The sequence below is a fragment of the Camelina sativa genome, chromosome 3 (genome assembly GCF_030686135.1).
Source record: "Camelina sativa cultivar CO46 ecotype springtype chromosome 3, ASM3068613v1".
Taxonomy (NCBI): domain Eukaryota; kingdom Viridiplantae; phylum Streptophyta; class Magnoliopsida; order Brassicales; family Brassicaceae; genus Camelina; species Camelina sativa.
The window spans coordinates 3,364,566-3,381,391 of record NC_141882.1 but is presented as its reverse complement, the minus strand read 5'-3'; the positions used below and the strand labels follow the sequence as shown (position 1 = coordinate 3,381,391).

The 16,826-nt window shown below is 36.4% G+C and overlaps 4 protein-coding genes and 1 non-coding gene across 12 annotated transcripts; 2 read left to right on the top strand and 3 right to left on the bottom strand.

Annotated features, from left to right (window-relative positions):
• Positions 1 to 1,419: 1,419 nt before the first annotated feature.
• LOC104767181 (E4 SUMO-protein ligase PIAL1) lies at positions 1,420 to 7,773 on the bottom strand. Of its 6 annotated transcripts, XM_010491238.3 has the most exons (19): positions 7,571 to 7,773; positions 7,366 to 7,480; positions 6,305 to 7,224; positions 6,040 to 6,102; positions 5,843 to 5,915; positions 5,663 to 5,731; positions 5,480 to 5,545; positions 5,316 to 5,398; positions 5,079 to 5,130; positions 4,926 to 4,997; positions 4,572 to 4,639; positions 4,434 to 4,482; positions 4,265 to 4,349; positions 4,079 to 4,180; positions 3,857 to 3,908; positions 3,704 to 3,755; positions 3,432 to 3,548; positions 2,776 to 3,357; positions 1,420 to 2,485 (listed from the first exon to the last, which is right to left on the bottom strand). In XM_010491238.3, the coding sequence occupies exons 3-19, from the start codon at positions 6,325 to 6,327 to the stop codon at positions 1,685 to 1,687; spliced, it is 2,409 nt and encodes an 802-aa protein (XP_010489540.2). In that variant the 5' UTR covers positions 6,328 to 7,224; positions 7,366 to 7,480; positions 7,571 to 7,773; the 3' UTR covers positions 1,420 to 1,684. The 6 variants fall into 6 exon arrangements, with proteins under 6 accessions (XP_010489540.2, XP_087364334.1, XP_087364333.1 ...); XM_087508208.1 differs by lacking the exons at positions 5,316 to 5,398; positions 7,366 to 7,480; positions 7,571 to 7,773 and having other exon boundaries at positions 6,305 to 6,414; XM_087508207.1 differs by lacking the exons at positions 5,316 to 5,398; positions 7,366 to 7,480; positions 7,571 to 7,773 and having other exon boundaries at positions 3,704 to 3,779; positions 6,305 to 6,400.
• LOC104778633 (sugar transporter ERD6-like 1) lies at positions 7,103 to 9,860 on the bottom strand. The gene is made up of 8 exons (XM_010503084.3): positions 9,700 to 9,860; positions 8,502 to 8,573; positions 8,135 to 8,224; positions 7,972 to 8,031; positions 7,827 to 7,892; positions 7,571 to 7,630; positions 7,366 to 7,480; positions 7,103 to 7,224 (listed from the first exon to the last, which is right to left on the bottom strand). Exons 1-8 carry the CDS (start codon positions 9,835 to 9,837, stop codon positions 7,103 to 7,105), a joined length of 723 nt encoding a protein of 240 aa, XP_010501386.2. The 5' UTR covers positions 9,838 to 9,860.
• Positions 9,861 to 9,996: 136 nt separating this feature from the next.
• Positions 9,997 to 11,695, top strand: LOC104767167 (putative histone H2AXa). Its single transcript, XM_010491210.2, has 3 exons — positions 9,997 to 10,474; positions 10,774 to 11,190; positions 11,283 to 11,695. Exons 2-3 carry the CDS (start codon positions 10,984 to 10,986, stop codon positions 11,502 to 11,504), a joined length of 429 nt encoding a protein of 142 aa, XP_010489512.1. The 5' UTR covers positions 9,997 to 10,474; positions 10,774 to 10,983; the 3' UTR covers positions 11,505 to 11,695.
• A 418-nt stretch (positions 11,696 to 12,113) lies between these two features.
• TRNAA-UGC (transfer RNA alanine (anticodon UGC)) lies at positions 12,114 to 12,186 on the top strand. The gene has a single exon. It is a non-coding gene; the product is annotated as a tRNA-Ala (tRNA).
• A 252-nt stretch (positions 12,187 to 12,438) lies between these two features.
• On the bottom strand, positions 12,439 to 16,822 carry LOC104767104 (protein BONZAI 3). Of its 3 annotated transcripts, XM_010491146.3 has the most exons (17): positions 16,519 to 16,822; positions 16,246 to 16,442; positions 15,639 to 15,686; positions 15,394 to 15,542; positions 15,250 to 15,298; positions 15,101 to 15,157; positions 14,815 to 14,982; positions 14,586 to 14,720; positions 14,447 to 14,508; positions 14,269 to 14,365; positions 14,072 to 14,186; positions 13,919 to 13,995; positions 13,510 to 13,647; positions 13,152 to 13,316; positions 12,929 to 13,042; positions 12,716 to 12,812; positions 12,439 to 12,590 (listed from the first exon to the last, which is right to left on the bottom strand). In XM_010491146.3, the coding sequence occupies exons 2-17, from the start codon at positions 16,411 to 16,413 to the stop codon at positions 12,484 to 12,486; spliced, it is 1,746 nt and encodes a 581-aa protein (XP_010489448.1). In that variant the 5' UTR covers positions 16,414 to 16,442; positions 16,519 to 16,822; the 3' UTR covers positions 12,439 to 12,483. The 3 variants fall into 3 exon arrangements, with proteins under 3 accessions (XP_010489448.1, XP_010489442.1, XP_087364326.1); XM_010491140.3 differs by having other exon boundaries at positions 16,246 to 16,534; XM_087508200.1 differs by lacking the exons at positions 16,246 to 16,442; positions 16,519 to 16,822 and adding an exon at positions 15,880 to 16,160.
• Between the last annotated feature and the right edge of the window lie 4 nt (positions 16,823 to 16,826).

Sequence of the window (16,826 nt, the reverse complement as noted above, 5' to 3'; positions counted from 1 at the left end):
CTTTAGACGAAGTTGCTCTTAATTTATGCTTATATTAGAAAACGTAGAACAAATACATAAAATAACTTACCTAATTGGAATTAATTTGATTTCGTGTTGATGGACACTTTAGTATGGAATTGCACAGCCATGCCAGTTGCTGAGCATTAAACTCATATCATTGTACAGAAGGAATATTTTATGATGGTTCGTATTTTACTATGAAGAACTGTAGCTAGGTTGGCAACATTCTTGCATTAGCGATTTGTTTCATGTTGGATTGTTATTAGTAACTTAGATGATAAATTATACATTCATAATTTCATATCATGTTCTTTTGTCGTCTTTCGTATACTGAATATTCCTTCAATTATTTTTATTTACTTATAATATTAGAAGATAGAATGAGTTTATTATTTTTATTTCAATAGTTCACGTTTTTAGTATGATGAACAGCGTACCTACCAATGCACGACTTCGATCTATTTATTTAAGTTAGATTAGGCTTTTAAATTTGGGTGGTAAATTCCAACTATGGTAGTATGGTTAATGGTACTGATCGAATTTATTAATCGGTACAAAATTATAAATCAAGATTTGATCAATTTGAAATGCATGTGTTCGACTGCCACACATATCAGAAAAATGATAAATGGCATTGTAGACAATGAAGCATAACTAATCTAGTGTATAAAAGAACTCTATAGTTTTCAAACTCATGACATTGAGTAAGGAAGTATTATAAAACGTAACCTTAAAACGAGGAAGACTAGTGGATCCATGGGAACTTTTTTTTATTTGATATTACTATGTTTTTAAGGTAAAAAGTTTAATTAATTGTCACGTCACCTATGTTGAGTTGAAGAATAAACTAGTAGATTGGTCGATAAACAAGCAACATTAACCAATGACAACTAGTTTTAAAAGATTTTTGTCTATTGCGCTCATGATTATGTAGTAGGGAATAACGAGACATGTGAGGACATGATAGGATAGGAATGGCCAGAGCTCATGTATGTTGAGATCTAGGGACACTGGCCACCCAAAAGGAGATTTTCTTGCTTTCTTTGGAAAAGGTGAAAAACTCTTTATCACTTGGACTATGTTTCTTGTCTATTGCTTTTGATTTATGTTCAGATTAGTGAGCGCAGAGCCAAAACCTTAATTGAGTACTCAACAGGAATCATTCAATTTCGTATTTTCCTATGGATTTGACACCTAGTATATTGCACTGCGGTTGTAGAACACTAAAAACTTATTATAACTAGATCATGTCCGCAACCAAGACTAAAGACTGAGTGGATAACAAACATATAATTTCATGTATCAAGATTAGGGGTTGGCAAGTTACGAACCTATCAACAAGTTTCTCACTTCTTCAACAGAAAACCAAACACATCACAGAACCAAAGCCACTAGTAAAGTAGAAACATGGTTGTGTGAGCTTAAGTTTCCCGGTTCAGAAGAAATTGATCTGGACCTGCTATATTGTGATAGTCAATCGGTCAAACCATACCCTAAATGTGTCACAGGAAGTGAATCTCAAGAATACGCTACATCAAGAACTAGCCCCATATATGTACCGGAAGCCTAAAGAGGTTAGTACCAAAAAAAACAAAAACAAAAAAGGGCTTATCTACTGATTGTGTTAGTGATGCATCCTATTGCTATGAACCGCGTGTTACAATCTCTAAGTCATCAGATATCACCATGTCTCAGGAGGCATTGACCAAAACGACCCTGACAACCCAAGACCCTCGGCCACCGGCAATGAACTGGTCCCAGCTTGTGTTTCGTTAGTACCAATGGGATAGCTTGGGCTCAACAAAAATGCTTGACTCGCATTAGTTACATTATGAGCTGTTGATTGAGGCGGAGGAAGCGTTTGAGCTTGTGCTTGAACCGGCCGCGTAGGTCGAATGATCATATGGTCATATCTCGTACCAGGTTCTAAACTGCCTCGCATCCGGCTCGGTTGGCGCCAATTTGCAGTGTTAGCAGGAGGCAAATTCATGAACTCTCGTGATGATAACTGTCCCCTTGCACCACCAGGATTATGTCTTTGGTCGTTGGTCCCTCCGTAATTGACAGATGAAGTTTGGAGATGTGTATTGGAAGATGGCATCGGTCTTAGCATGGGTCTTTGGTCGGAGGTCCCTCCGTAGTTGACAGGTAAATTTTGGATATGTGACATGGAAGATGGAATCGTTCTTTGGTCGGCGGTCCCTCCATAGTTGACAGGTAAAGTTTGGAGATGTGTAAAGGAAGACGGCATCGACCTTTGGTGGGCGTTCCCTCCGTAGCTGACAGGTAAAGTTTGGTTATGCATTGGTCTTCGGTGGGCGTTCCCTCCGTAGTTAAGTAATGATTGGAGGTATGTACTGGAAGGTTGCATCGGTGGCAGCGATCTTTGGTCAGCGTTCCCTCCGTAGTTGACAGGTAAAGTTTGAGGATGTGCAATGTACGATGGAATTGGTCTATGCTGTGAAGGGTACTGGCTCAAATTCTGCATACAGATAAGAAAAAACCTTCAGAGTTAATTAAACAAGCAAGGAATTCATGGTGATTAAGATCAGGTACATGTTCTAACTCTCCTAGACCAAGATAAATCTGAAGCAGATGAAAACTGGAACATGTTTTAACCGATCCATTTGAATTGCTCATAATTTCTTATTTATAAGTTGTTGGATTGCACTAGTTAGCATGTGTAAGTCGATAAAATTACATAGTAATGTAGCTTCACCAGACACTTACGAGAGCAAACAAAGAACAACAGTAGGGTAATAAATAACAAACCTGCATTGCATAATGATGCTGCGACAGAGGCGCGGATGGCAATTGAGTCTGATTGATGCCACGTCCATGGATGAGGTTCCATCTCTCCATCAAATCAGAGGTTCTTCCTACACAATTTTCAAGGGGCATAACATGTGAGCCTTGAAACTGAGAAGACTGAGCAACCGGCATTGATGTGCCAAAGTTTGACGCATTAGTAGCTAATCTATCTTGTGGAGATGAGGATGGTAAGATTTGTTGGCCATCAAACGCATTCAAAGATTGTGGCAACTGTGGCAGCGTGTTGATTGAAGCATAAGACTGATTAAGCATAGTATAATCTGTAGCAGACGGAGCCTGAATCTCAGATAAACAAAGATTCTGTTCATGGACTTGCGTGCCACTGGATGTTTCCATTTCATTCTCATCTCTAGGAAGATCAAAAACAGTAGGCCCCAAGTTTATGAAACTATTTGGATCTCCATGGTCATGAGTGGTTTCCGGCACTAGTTCCACGTCCTCGTCATTTTCTGTTACTACCGTCCATGATCCATCAGCAGTGATAACCACATCAGTAGCGCTATGTCCCACCTCTTCTAGAATCTGTGGATATTAAGAAAGATTGTTTATTCGGTGTAGGATGTAAAAAGATTAATCACTAAGCAACAACTGCCTACCTTTTTAAGTTTTTGATCTACACGGATGTCAGTATAGCAAACAGATTGATTGCAATGCGGGCAGCGCCATGATGGTCGTCTCAAATTCATGTTGACATAATTCCAAAAGTCAAAACACTACAGCAGAAAGTAACATATCAAAATAGAGATAAGGAGTAAACCAGAGCTTTTAATATTACGTTTTCATGAAATAATTCTTCTCACGATGATTTAAACAATGGAAAAACAAGAACAATCCTATCATAACTTATGCTTAATAGAAAATGCATCACCTGAAGATGTTTACAGATATGACCCTTCACAGGAAGTTTGATACGCGTTCGGCTGTTATAAAGGTGATGATCAAATCTTAAAAAGGTTGAGGTAACTGTGAAAGCAACTTCTTAAAATATATAAAGCTAAAGAGGAAAAACATCCCCGAATACCTGATAGGACAACTGAGAGATATCCTTGATGGCCCCTCAATTATGTCACAATCTACAGAAAATTTGGAAAAGACAAACAATGGTTGATCTGGATAAGTGCTCTAGGAATACAATTATACAAATGGATACAACTAAATAATTTGATGACTCATATGTGGAAAAATGCAATTAACGTTAAGCAGACACTTTCTATTCCTAGTGACTAAATACTTTTGGATATACCTGAATTTGATTCAATGACTTCAGGATGAACGTAATCTTTAAGCAACGATTTGTCTGGCAGCGGTATGACATCGATAAAAGCAATAGCAATTAAGTAACTACCTATAAAAAATGGGTAACAATCCATTATTACTGAAAACGAGGAGAGAAAATAAAAGTGATTAAGAATCTTCATTGAACAAAAACCTCCAAAACAGCCTATTGCTTGTAGAAGATTTGCCCCAGCGTTGACCAGGGCAGTAACATCCGACGGAAGCTGAGGCCCTGACTCCTGAAAAGAAATGACAACGACAATTACTTGCATCATAGTAAGTACTTCTAAACCATATCCGAGAAATAAACAAAATGCACAAACCATTGAGATGTTAACTCTCTTGTCAACGCCCTTTCCATTCAACAAAAAGCTGTAATTTTCATATGTAAATCAATATGGTTAAAATACAAAAACTGCTCACAAACATCCGGCAGAAAAAGGAAAGCAATCAAACTACACCTGACTTTTTGTGGATGTACAATACAATTAGATTTGCTTATGTCCTCAGTCCGGACAACAAATAATCCCTGAAGAGCAAGCAAGATTCTGTTATAAACCTAACTATTAAGCATAATTAGCAGTACATAAAACAAAGATTTAAAACTATAAAATGCTGAAGTGCCACGACAAGCAAAGCTGAACAGTAACCTTTGAAAGTACATTCATGCATTCTTCTTACCTAATTGCATATATGCAGGAGAAACCACATATGCACAGTACTATATGAAAGCATATTCAAATAACGACACAAAATCTGGTACCAAGGCTAGCACAGTAATAAAACGCACTCATAACCAAAATTACAATACATACTACTTTCTGTTTAAGAGAATGTGGCATCTTCTTTGAAATACGGAAGTCCTTCACCAATATCTTTGATTCTGGCTGCCAAGAGAAACAAAGCTAACTAAAGCACACATTAGAAAGAAAAAAAGGTGCTAGGAGTTGAATAATAAATAAAGTCACCTTCGCCTCACAAGAAAGAACAATATGCCCCAGCTTCACACATGGATAGAACCTGTAGACAGAACAGAAGTAGATTCAAAAGAAACCAACATTTTGATATTAGTTACCAAGTTTTCTTTACAGTAGCAGACTGGTACCCTTAGTGATTTGAAATAACTGAATGAACACACATGAGGAGCTGTCAAATACTCAATCATCATCATAAGCTAAAAAAATCATAAGAAAACAGAAGCCTACCTCTCTATAACCTGCGAAATTAGACTGACGGGACTAACTACACTAGGAGTGACAATTTTAGGACTGCTGAAACTATTCGACATCTGAACAAGAAGAAAACACATCATTACTAACAGAATCCTGATTATTCTCGAAACAGAAATTTCGGCTGGATCGAAACATACCAAGTCTATGATAGCCAACAGTTGTTGAGTCTCTGTCTGAGGGAACCATCCAAGCTCACAAGCACTCTGTGAGAGAAACACAAATACACCTCAGCTACGTAACCATTAACCCAAATCAACAAACTTGTATGAAATTCTGCCAAAAAGTTCATAAATTCAAACTCTTTATCTCTTTCTTTTTACCTTAGCTGAGATCATCAGCATCATTACCACCGCCCTCGTTTCAAGATCATCACATATACGATGGCACACCTGCACAATATAACACAACAGAAACAAGAGTACTACTATGAGCATACAAACCCCAAAAGGAAGAAGCACCTTTAAAAAAATCAAAACTTTTTAGAGAAGCACAGCACACACATGATTGAGGACTAAAGCCAGCTCTTGAACATTCCCTGGAACTTCATCTTTCCCAACAGCTGCATCGATTTCACTGCATTTCACCAAAAGCAGAAAAAAAAATTGGAAAAAAAATCTCAATGAAACTGGGAAACCCAGAAATGCAGATTTTAGGGTTTAAAAACGAAAGATGGGTTTAAGGAAATGGAGAGTATTACTTAGCGAGACTGATGCAGAAAGCTTGAAACTCCTTGGTGCTGAGTTCAGTACGAAACCCAAACCTAAAGAAAGTAATTAGAAGAAACAAGATAGTTTTTTTTTTTTTAAATTATTTATTTAGAAACTATTTAACAATTATTATTACTTTGGTGGATACATAAACTAAACAAGAAAATCCGAAAGTCAAATGATGGAGACACAAATTGAAAAATCCCATTATACATACAACAAGAAAAGAAAAAGAAAAAAAAAAAGAGGAAATACCCAGAATTCGCCGGAATCACCATTGAATCTTGGAGATACTTCACCTTCTCCGAGAAGTCTCCGGGGGTCTTGTGCTAAATGATTCTCTAAACCGACACAACACGACGGCTAGAGAGGGAGTAATAGTAGTAGCTTATGCCAATTTATAGTTAGCAGTTTACTCCCTCGTTGTTTTTTTTTTATTTTACAGCACAGTCCTCATACTTTTGAAAGTTACTACTGAATACCCTACTAGTTCTTTCTAGTCTCTCTAGTTTCTTTAATGTATATGCCAGCTTTTATATATATAGTCATAAATTCTGCAAACCTAACATTAATCTACAATTAATTACCCAGTCACACTGTTGACGGTTCATTTACCTTCCTTTATTTCCTATGTATGTGTGATGATGTGTCACCCTAATTTAAGATTTAGAGCTCACTAATCACGGTTTTTAATATTTATTAGACTTGTCAAACGACCAACGAGTGCAACGATTTAGTATCATTTATCCGCTAAACGCGCCCGTAATCATTCCTCCTAATGTCATTACCTTAAGTGAAGAAAAAAGAAAACGTATACCGACTAAAATAGACATAGACCATTCAAACCGAGGTTACTGGTCTGGTTTGTTTAACCGGTTTGAGATTTTCCTTATGTATCTACACACAAATCACGTATATTCAAACGGGTAGTTTCAAAATAAGAAATATATTGTAAGATTACCAAAAAAACAAAAATCAAATTTTGATCAGTGAGGATATATATATATATATATATATATATATGAAATGCAGACAAAACATTCAGCCTTCGATTTATGAATGTTGACCTAATGATGTTTGAATATCCTCGAGTGTTCTGCCTTTAGTTTCAGGCATCAGAGTCCAAACAAATATAGCTGACACTAGAGAAACTCCGGAAAATATGTAATACGTTCCTGAAATACCAATAAACCAAAAAAAAATCTCTATATAATTATCAGATTGAGACATATAGTATACTAATTAAATAAACAAGTTTGTAATGTTTTCAAAAAAAAAGAAAATAAAAATGTCAAATTGATGGGATAGAATTTTACCGAAGGCACTCCATTGCATCATGAAATTGAAACTAAAAATGACAATCCAACTGAAAAACCAGTTAGAGACTGTTACGAGACTACCCGCGGTGACTTTCACATTCACCGGAAACACCTGGCATATTAAACGAATACATTATGAAAATTTTAAAATCCAAAAAGGTAAGTTAAGTGCTTTTACTTTAAATGAAAAGTAAACAAATACCTCAGACATGATTACCCATGGTAGTCCACCTAGACCAATGCCAAAGGATAGGACATAACCCTGGTAAATACATATATTAATCAGACTTTGGTTAAATTAGTGTTGCGGTTTCACCAAGTACAGTCTATAAATTTAACCAGATCAATTAATGTAAACCGGTAAACAAATACGTGCTGCATAAGCACTTATCGCGGAACTCCCCCAAAATTGTTGCAAAAGCATTAGTCCAATATTTAGGACGATAAAGGTAATTTACCACGTAACTAATGAGACCAACACCAAATCCCAAGAAGCCGCGTCCAATATTTAGCAGCATTTTATCCTTGAAATAATCACGCAACAAATCAAAATAATAAAAAAAACTTCTGAAAATATAAATGTTTGACCATAATTAAACAAACCTGTGCAAACGCTATAGCGAGCCAACCAAAGAGGCAGAAAACATCCGAGACCCACATTGTCTGAGATCAAAAGAGATGAACAAATCAAACGTGCATCTTACGTCACATTGGAATATTTTTAAAAAATTATTGTATACATGTAAAAACACAAGGAATTAATGACCTGTCGACGACCAATAAGCTCAGCGATTTTCCCGCTAAACGCGGCCGTAATCATTCCACCAAATGTCATTATCGAAGTGAAAAACGAATACTGTGACCAAAACAGATTTGACCATACAATCCAATTAAGAAAATTACGGTGTAGGGGAAAAAAAAAGAAGACATGTAATAAATTACTTCAAAAGCAATTAAGTTGGACTTATTTTGGTATGCTATTTAAATCTTGGTTTATTAGTCCGGTTTATTTACAAGATAAAACCCACGTATACATTTTTTGTTTTTATTGTTGTTATTTAATTTCACTGAACGTCATTTCTTTTTATTAAAACAAAAACCTCCTCGCTTTTCATTTTTTTAGACTATGAGACTAACGTAAAAAACAAAATGGATAGTCCCAGTTCTTCCATAATTTCGGATTGAGCAGGGGACGAATATGACATCTTCCAATTATGTCATTAGTTGTCAAAAATTGAACAATTACCAAAAACAAAAAGCAGAGTTTAATCAGAAAATTAAAATCTGATCTTGTTGAGATCCATGAGGAACACATAATATGAATATAAACTGGGAATGAAAGTAAAGAAAAGGAAGACAACTCAGACCATGTGCATCGGCGTCTATTTGGGCCGTCCCCAGGATTTGTTTTTTTAAAATAAATCAAAAAGGCCCAATAATGAAGAAACGTATCTTTAAACAGGACGTTTTTCGTCCGTCTACTTGGACACGTGGTAGGTTGTGATTGGTAGAAGATTTTGTCTAGGATTTTGTTTTTTTTAATGTTTTTATGTTTTATGTAGGGCTGGACATTCGGGTAATCCATTCGGGTTCGGGTATTACCCATTCGGGTTCGAGTAAACGGGTTTAGAAAAATAGAACCCATTGGGTATTTTTAGATTTATGGGTTCGGTTCGGTTTGGATACTATCGGATTCGGGTCGGTTTGGGTTACAAATTTTAGAACCCGATTAGTACCCGAACTACCGGGTACCCGAAAAAATATAATTAAATTTAAATAAATTTAGTTAAATTTTGACTTACATAACAAAATATTTTAGATATTTTGATTATTTTTGATATTTAGGTATAAAACTAAATGAAATATTCAAAATTATAATCATAATTTTGGGGTAATTGCATTATATTAATGATAAATATTATAAATATGTTTATATGTTCGGGTTTAATGGGTACCCAAAAAGATACCGGGTATTACCCAACCCTAATCCGAACTCACGGATATTAGAAAATAGAACCCAATAGGGTTTTATAGGCAAACCCGTACCCAACCCGAACCCGGTTTTTCGGGTCGGGTTCCGAATTGGGTATTCGGGTACGGTTTTTATGTCCAGACCTAGTTTTATGTTTTCTGTTTTTCATGTTTTAATTGTATGTTTTTGTTTTTCAACTTTAAATAATTAATGTTTAAACTTTGAAAATATTATTATTTTATTCAGAGGACCAAACACAAATAGACATTAATGCTCATATTAAAAATAAGAATCTTTCAAAATAATACTATTAAATTTAGGGGACGAAAAACAAGGGGACCCAATGCCCATGCTCTCACACTACAGCCATAAACGAAGGATCCAGTGACAGCGACAGAGGTACTGAGAAGAAGACCAGAAGTGACGGAAGAAGAGGTTCTTGCTTCTTCTTCTTCTTCTTTATTCACCGAAGGGCTTTTGAGACTTCCAGACTCCATCTTCTCTACTCCTATTATTTTCTTTTCTTTTTCTTTTACTCTGTACTTTATTTATTAATGGTGTTCAAACTTTAATTTGGTTATGGCTCATCATTGGTCATTTCCATGTGAACAACTGTTAGCATGATGTATTCGTCCGGAGGTATTTTGATTCAACTACTACTATTTATATATTGGGGGTTTCTAGATTTTTCCTTTGGTGGTCGGCTTATATATATATATTTAATAGATGTTCGATCATCATATTATACAGTATAAGATAAAATACTACTATTAGAGGTTACATCATGTATTATACAAAAGTGTATTCTATCGTCATAACATGTCCTCTAGAAGCAGAGGAGACTCTTTAATCTTCACGGAAAAATAATAAAACCGGAGCTCGAGGAAAGATGAATCATGAAGAAGAAGAGCACTTGTCAGTTGATCTGATGAGAAGATGTGCAAGACACGATTGCTTTGAAACCAACAACAGCAGGCACCCAATGCAGACACGATGGTCTGCTCACCTGTACTATTGATAATTAAGATTATAGGACTTGATCTGTCACCAGAAGGGAATAAGATTCTTACCAACGGAGCACAGTCGGGGAGTGTATCGGCCAGTTACAAATGCACAAAACCACTTTTAATGAAGGTAAAATTCATAAAGCTTAGAAATTCACAAGCGAGGTTTCTTATGTTTATATACAATTACAAACTTAATCAACCGAGACTAACCCAACAGCCACTAGAAAAGAAAAAAGTAACAGCCTCTAAACAATCTTTTAAATCAATCAATCATTATGCTCATTTGTATTTTACAAAAACCCATTAGAGTATCCACAGATTCATGGGGTCTAAAATGTGTAGAATAATTTATTGAGGTATTAAAATGGGAAAGGTGTCAATAGTTGAGGAGTTATCATTAAAAACCCACTTTTTTCTTATAAACAGATGTACGGACCAAAAAACCCACACAGGTTAAAAGGCTAGGATATGCCACGCTGGCGATCCGCGTGATTACCTGATCAACCACTGGGAGTTAATCATTCAAGCCTATAAATAAAGAAGAACCAAAAAACCCTAAAGCCCACTCAACTTCGATTTCTACAAAATCTCATAAATCAAAATCGTTCTTAGTGTCGAAGAAGAAAGAAAGAGAAGATGAGTACAGGCGCAGGAACCGGAACAACCAAAGGTGGGAGAGGAAAGCCCAAAGCAACCAAATCCGTGTCCCGTTCATCTAAAGCCGGTCTTCAATTCCCCGTCGGAAGAATCGCCAGATTCCTCAAAGCCGGGAAATACGCGGAGCGTGTCGGTGCCGGAGCTCCGGTCTATCTCTCCGCCGTTCTCGAATACCTCGCCGCTGAGGTATTTTATTAAAATCCCTATCTTTCAATTCCGAATCTGGTGGTCACATCTGATTCGATTGATTTTGGTGGTGGTGGTGTGTGTACGTGTAGGTGTTGGAGCTCGCTGGAAACGCAGCGAGGGATAACAAGAAGACGCGAATTGTACCAAGACACATACAGCTTGCGGTGAGGAACGATGAGGAGCTTAGTAAGCTATTGGGAAGTGTGACGATTGCGAATGGTGGAGTTTTGCCTAATATTCATCAGAACCTTTTGCCTTCTAAGGTTGGCAAGAACAAAGGAGATATTGGATCTGCTTCTCAGGAGTTCTGAGTTTCTCTCTTCTTCTTTAGTTCTTTTGTACCCTTCCTAGTTCAGTTTCTGTTGCTTGGAACTTGTAAAATAGACCCTGAAGTTTGTTTTTTTTGGGGGTTCAGATTTGGTTTAAATGCTTTTTAAGTATTAAGGCTTTTGGAGACATATGTTTAATTACTGGATGCATATTATATTATATATTCGGATCATGATGATGGATCAATGGGACTGAAGTAAAAAAGCAATATGTATATTTCACAGAAACATTTGCAAAATCTGATAACAAAACAAGGCATACATGTTTTTATATGTTCGAGGAGCGTATTCAGTTTCATTAGACTCTCATTTTACTATTTCACCCACTTAAGTAAAACCCATTATAATAGGCCTGTCTTGGTTCGTGTCTCTGTTTAATGCCAGAAAATTTGCAGTGCAAACTGAGTTATGCAGTGACATCCATTTGGATTTGATCACCTTTAAACTTTAGATCTAAAAAATTCGACTATATTACATTCGACCATTAACATGTTATACTGTTAAAGCAAATTGAAGTTAATACCTAATTTTAAATGTTATTTCTTGAAACTATGGAGATTATTATCGTCGTTACCTATTTGAATAACAAATGGGGATGTAGCTCATATGGTAGAGCGCTCGCTTTGCATGCGAGAGGCACGGGGTTCGATCCCCCGCATCTCCATTTTGTTTTCTTTATCTATTTTTTTTCAAAAACTGGTTTATGGTAATAAGCAACGTCTATATTTTGAAAGCCAGCACGAATTTACGATTTCATATTGTCATCGTATCTACGCATTTTTTCATTTTGATGTAATGAATTCATATCATATATACATTTATATGATTCATAAAATACTAATCTGATGCAAACATGCTAACAACAATATATACATTTAGCAAATTTTGATATGTTTCTGTTTCTAAAAAACCTTAATTTGTTTTTCCAAGAAAATTGAGAACATGTTGATAACTATGAATTTCAAATCGCTGGCGCGCCGAGTGGATTAATATTTCTGGAACGGACGTAGCTCAAAAACTGACCGGGAAGTTCTTCCAGAAGTGCCTGAACCACTGACACTTGTCCACCTGCACCCACCAAATTTAACGTTTAGCATCCAATCCAAAACGCATCTAAATACTTAACACTACCCTATGTTTACATGCCTTTGAATTGTGTATAAATTTGTAAACGAAGAAATCTATATACTTACTATGGATGTCTTTCATAGGCACGAACTGAACGATGTCCCGTGTAGCTATCCGACCAGTAGAACTCTCTAATCGGCGACCATTATCAGCATCAAGCATCTGAAAAATTTACAAGGTCAAGTCAATTAGAAAACACTTAAAACTTGACAAAGAAGATACGAGCTGACAGTGACACTGAGATAAAAAACCTAACTAGACAATAACAAAACTTTTACCTCCATTTGTTTGAAGTCTGTGTTTCCCACACCGACAATAAGAACTGACAACGGAAGATCAGAAGCTCTCACCAATGCGTCTACTGTACCCGCCATATCTGTAAGGACTCCATCCTGTTCACACATCCAAACATTTAGGCATTGAAGCTAATAATAGATTCACTAGTAACAGATGCACATTCTATCTGAATTATGCCAGAGTCATTATGTCACTGAGTTTTACCGTAATGATGAGCAGAACATAGTACTTGGGACTGTTTTGTGAGAGCGACTGTGAAGCAATATTAGCAGCCTTGTCGACCACATGGCTGAACAGAGTTGGTCCCGCTAGAGCAACATTGCGAAGAGCACTAGCATAAGCTGCCATGATTCCTTCAACTCCAACAACCTGAAAAGGAAAAGAGAATATGAAGCCATGTGACACTTAACATGTACTTTCGAGAATGCAATGTTTCATGGTTCTGAAATTATAAAAGAAAAAAGTTCCGTATAATCTTTTGTAACAATATACAACACTATGCCCACAATATACCAGTTCCAATAATAAAAAGACAGAACCGTTTTTCTGTCTCGTAAGTTACCTCGTCGCCGTATGAAGCTCCATTCAAGTTAAAAGCATGGGAGACAATACCATTCGATGTTCTTCCTCCAAATCCCCAAGCAGGAAATCGCTTATCCGAATCATAGAACTGAATGACCTCTCCTACTTCCATAATAGCCTGATAAAAAAATAGAAAACAAATTATGTCAATACATTTGATAGATCAAGAGAAACCCCACACTGAAAGAGGCAGCAGCAATGAGACGATGGTCTCATTATACTCAGAACTAGCATATAAATTAAATGACCATAATTCTGTTATTTCATTATCCGTTTGCGAGAGAACTAATCATGAACTTCTAGTCCAAGGAACTTCTTGATATTAAGGATACAAATCACAAACAAAAAACTAATTCCATACAAAAAGGTTGAAGGTGTAACAGTGGTACCTGCTGATATGAGTTTGATCTTCCTGATGGATCAATGTAATGCAAAGAACTTGGAGTTCGGGGATCACCATTTGAAGCTGGAAGACAGACCATCAATATTGAAACTCAAGGTTTCTAAGAAGGTACTTGTATGAGTAGAAGAAGGTGATTTACCAGTGAAGTCAACTGCAACCATTAAATTAAGTTCGAAGCCACTGGATATGTAATCAAGAAAACTGTACTGGACTTTCTCCACAAAACGATCCACAATGAGCTGGCCTTTCAGAACCTACAAAATCCCACTAAAATCTTAACAAAAACAGATGCAAATAACTGTCTTAAGATTTTAATTAAGTAGCATTAATAGGCACCTTGTTGCGACCATGACTAAGAGATGGATACACAAAGTTTGCAGCTTCTTTCTGGAGAGAAAGTCTCTCTAATTCCGCTACAGATTTCTCTGTCCTCCTGCGAGGTTCAGTACAATTGTCAGTTACAAAAATCAATATATGTTGTAACCCAGTAGGGGATTGAAGGTTAACATGTTACCCAATAAGCTCATGATTCCCACTGGTATTGAAGTCAAAGCACTCGATAACCAATGGGGTGTCCTGCATAGACAAAATAGACAATTTAACATAATGATTACTCCAAATACATTGAATTACAGTAAAAACAACTAGCTTACTTTGCTTCCAAATTGCTGCATAGTCAAGCACACAGGCCTCCATATGGGGTTGAGGTTGTTGTCCACTACCTCAGTCCGACAAATCGGGACTGCAGCATTGCTCTCAACAATTCTTGAAATTCTTAAGAAAGGATCCTAGAAAGAGAAAATAAGATAAAATGTTAAAACTTCTGCAAAAAATCATAATATTGTTACCTAACAGGACAAGAATGCACAGGTTTGTACGTACGCTCTTAGAGAACAAGTCCTTGTTATCCAAATTGACACAGCGAAAATTAATATCGGCGACAGTTTTAGAAGCAGTTGTTTCTTCAGCAAGGACAGAGAGTGTCCCCAAATGTCTATTATTGTTGCAAGTAAGACTCAATGACACAGTCCGGTTAGGTCTTGTCATAATCTGGTGATTGGAATGGAAATAGAAAATATAAGATACGTTGTACACAAATAGCAGTAACAGAAACTAAGGGTCAAATAAAGCCATCAGGTAGCAGTGTCTGATCATTGAATGAATTTACCTCGGACAGAACACAGGTGGCTTCTCCCAAGAAATCCTGGTCCTTCAGCTTTAATGTCTGCAAAATTACACAACATATTGAGGTTCAACAATTATAATCAAAATGCAAACTTCTTACCCACTAGATTGTACTGTGAGTGAAAATATTACCTTCACAGGCGCATTATGAAATCTGGTATCAACATCATACACGTGAAAACTGAAAAACAAAAAAAGTCATATAAGTTCACAGTCTTCTAGTGGTTAAACAATACTCATCAGAAAAGAATAGTTGGGTGTTGAGGGGTGGCATACACTAATGTCTGAACAACTTCAAACTGAAAAGAGACTGTAATCTTCTCAATCCAACTTGGATTCAAGCTGTTAAGTATGACTTCAGTACGGCCAATTTCCTCAAGCTTCCCATCCTTTTTCATCAGATACATGACAGCCATCGGATCACTCTACAAAAAAAAAAAAAAAAATCCATCAACTTCTTAATTACTGAGTGGGTGCTATAAGAAGTTTATACAACAAATATATGGTATGGGCATAGGTACCTTAGAAGTGATGTCACAGTCAATAAGGTTTGAAGCCGACAAAGTCAACTGCAAAAAAACAATTGCATCATGTTAAAACACTAGTTATAGGCAAACCTGTGATATACTACATAACATGAAACTGCAAAAGAAATAGTGTAAACTCAATAAGCAATAAGAAAAAACAAAGCGATAATCTTAAGCCATCCTGACTCAGGCGACAACAACAAATCCGAAGGACAACATTGTCTAGGTACTTTACCCCACATAATGAAGGAAGATTCAATAAACTACTAAACCCACGCAAAAGGCAAAAGAGAGAGAGAGAGAGAGAGAAAAAACATGGGACCAAAGACTGAAGAAGACAAAGTCAATGTGGGTTTTTGTCCATTAGAAAGGTACAAAACATGTGGGAATATCTTATCTTATCCACTATGGATGGATTAAAAAAAAGAAGAAGAAGAAGAAGAAGAAGAAGAAGGATCCCTAAAGCAACAGTCTTTTATCGAGTTTTGAGTTTTGACAATATTCTATTCACAATTTGGTGGCTTGGTTGACTAATCCAGGTATATAAAAATAAAGCAACAAACACACAAAGAAAAAAAAGCCTAAGCTTTGCTTTTGGTACCTCGATTTGGGAAAAGAGAGGGTATTGACCACGAGATCGGAAGAAGAAATCGACGGCATCGTTGAGAGCAGCATTGTTGGCGACGGCAGTTGTTGAGGTGGGTCTCTGCTGGACCCCTCCAATGGCTTGTTTCCCTCCTTTCACATCCCCATGTAAACAATTCCCCATTCTCTCTCTGCCTCTTAAGATTTCAAACCCTAAAAAAAATCCCAAATTTTAATTTCTCTGAGTCAGATCAAACCCTAGAAATTTTCACAATGCAGATTACAGTACCTTTAATCAAATTCAGGATTCTAGCACTCTCTATCTATCTCTACCTCCTCTATATATATTCAAAGAGATGCATACGCGTAAGATGGAGAATTGGGAAATTGAAGGTTGCTTTTAATTAATTTTCCCTTTTTTTTTTCTTTTTAAAAAGCAAAAAAGATAATTTTCAGGAAATTGGTTCGACCTTCCAAGAAACAGAATCCTATTTGGGGAGTTTTTTTTTTTTTTTTGAATAAAATTAAAAACGCGGTTTAATTTTAAGGAAACGTCAAACGTGTTTTTGGATCATATAACATTTTGTTTTAATAGAG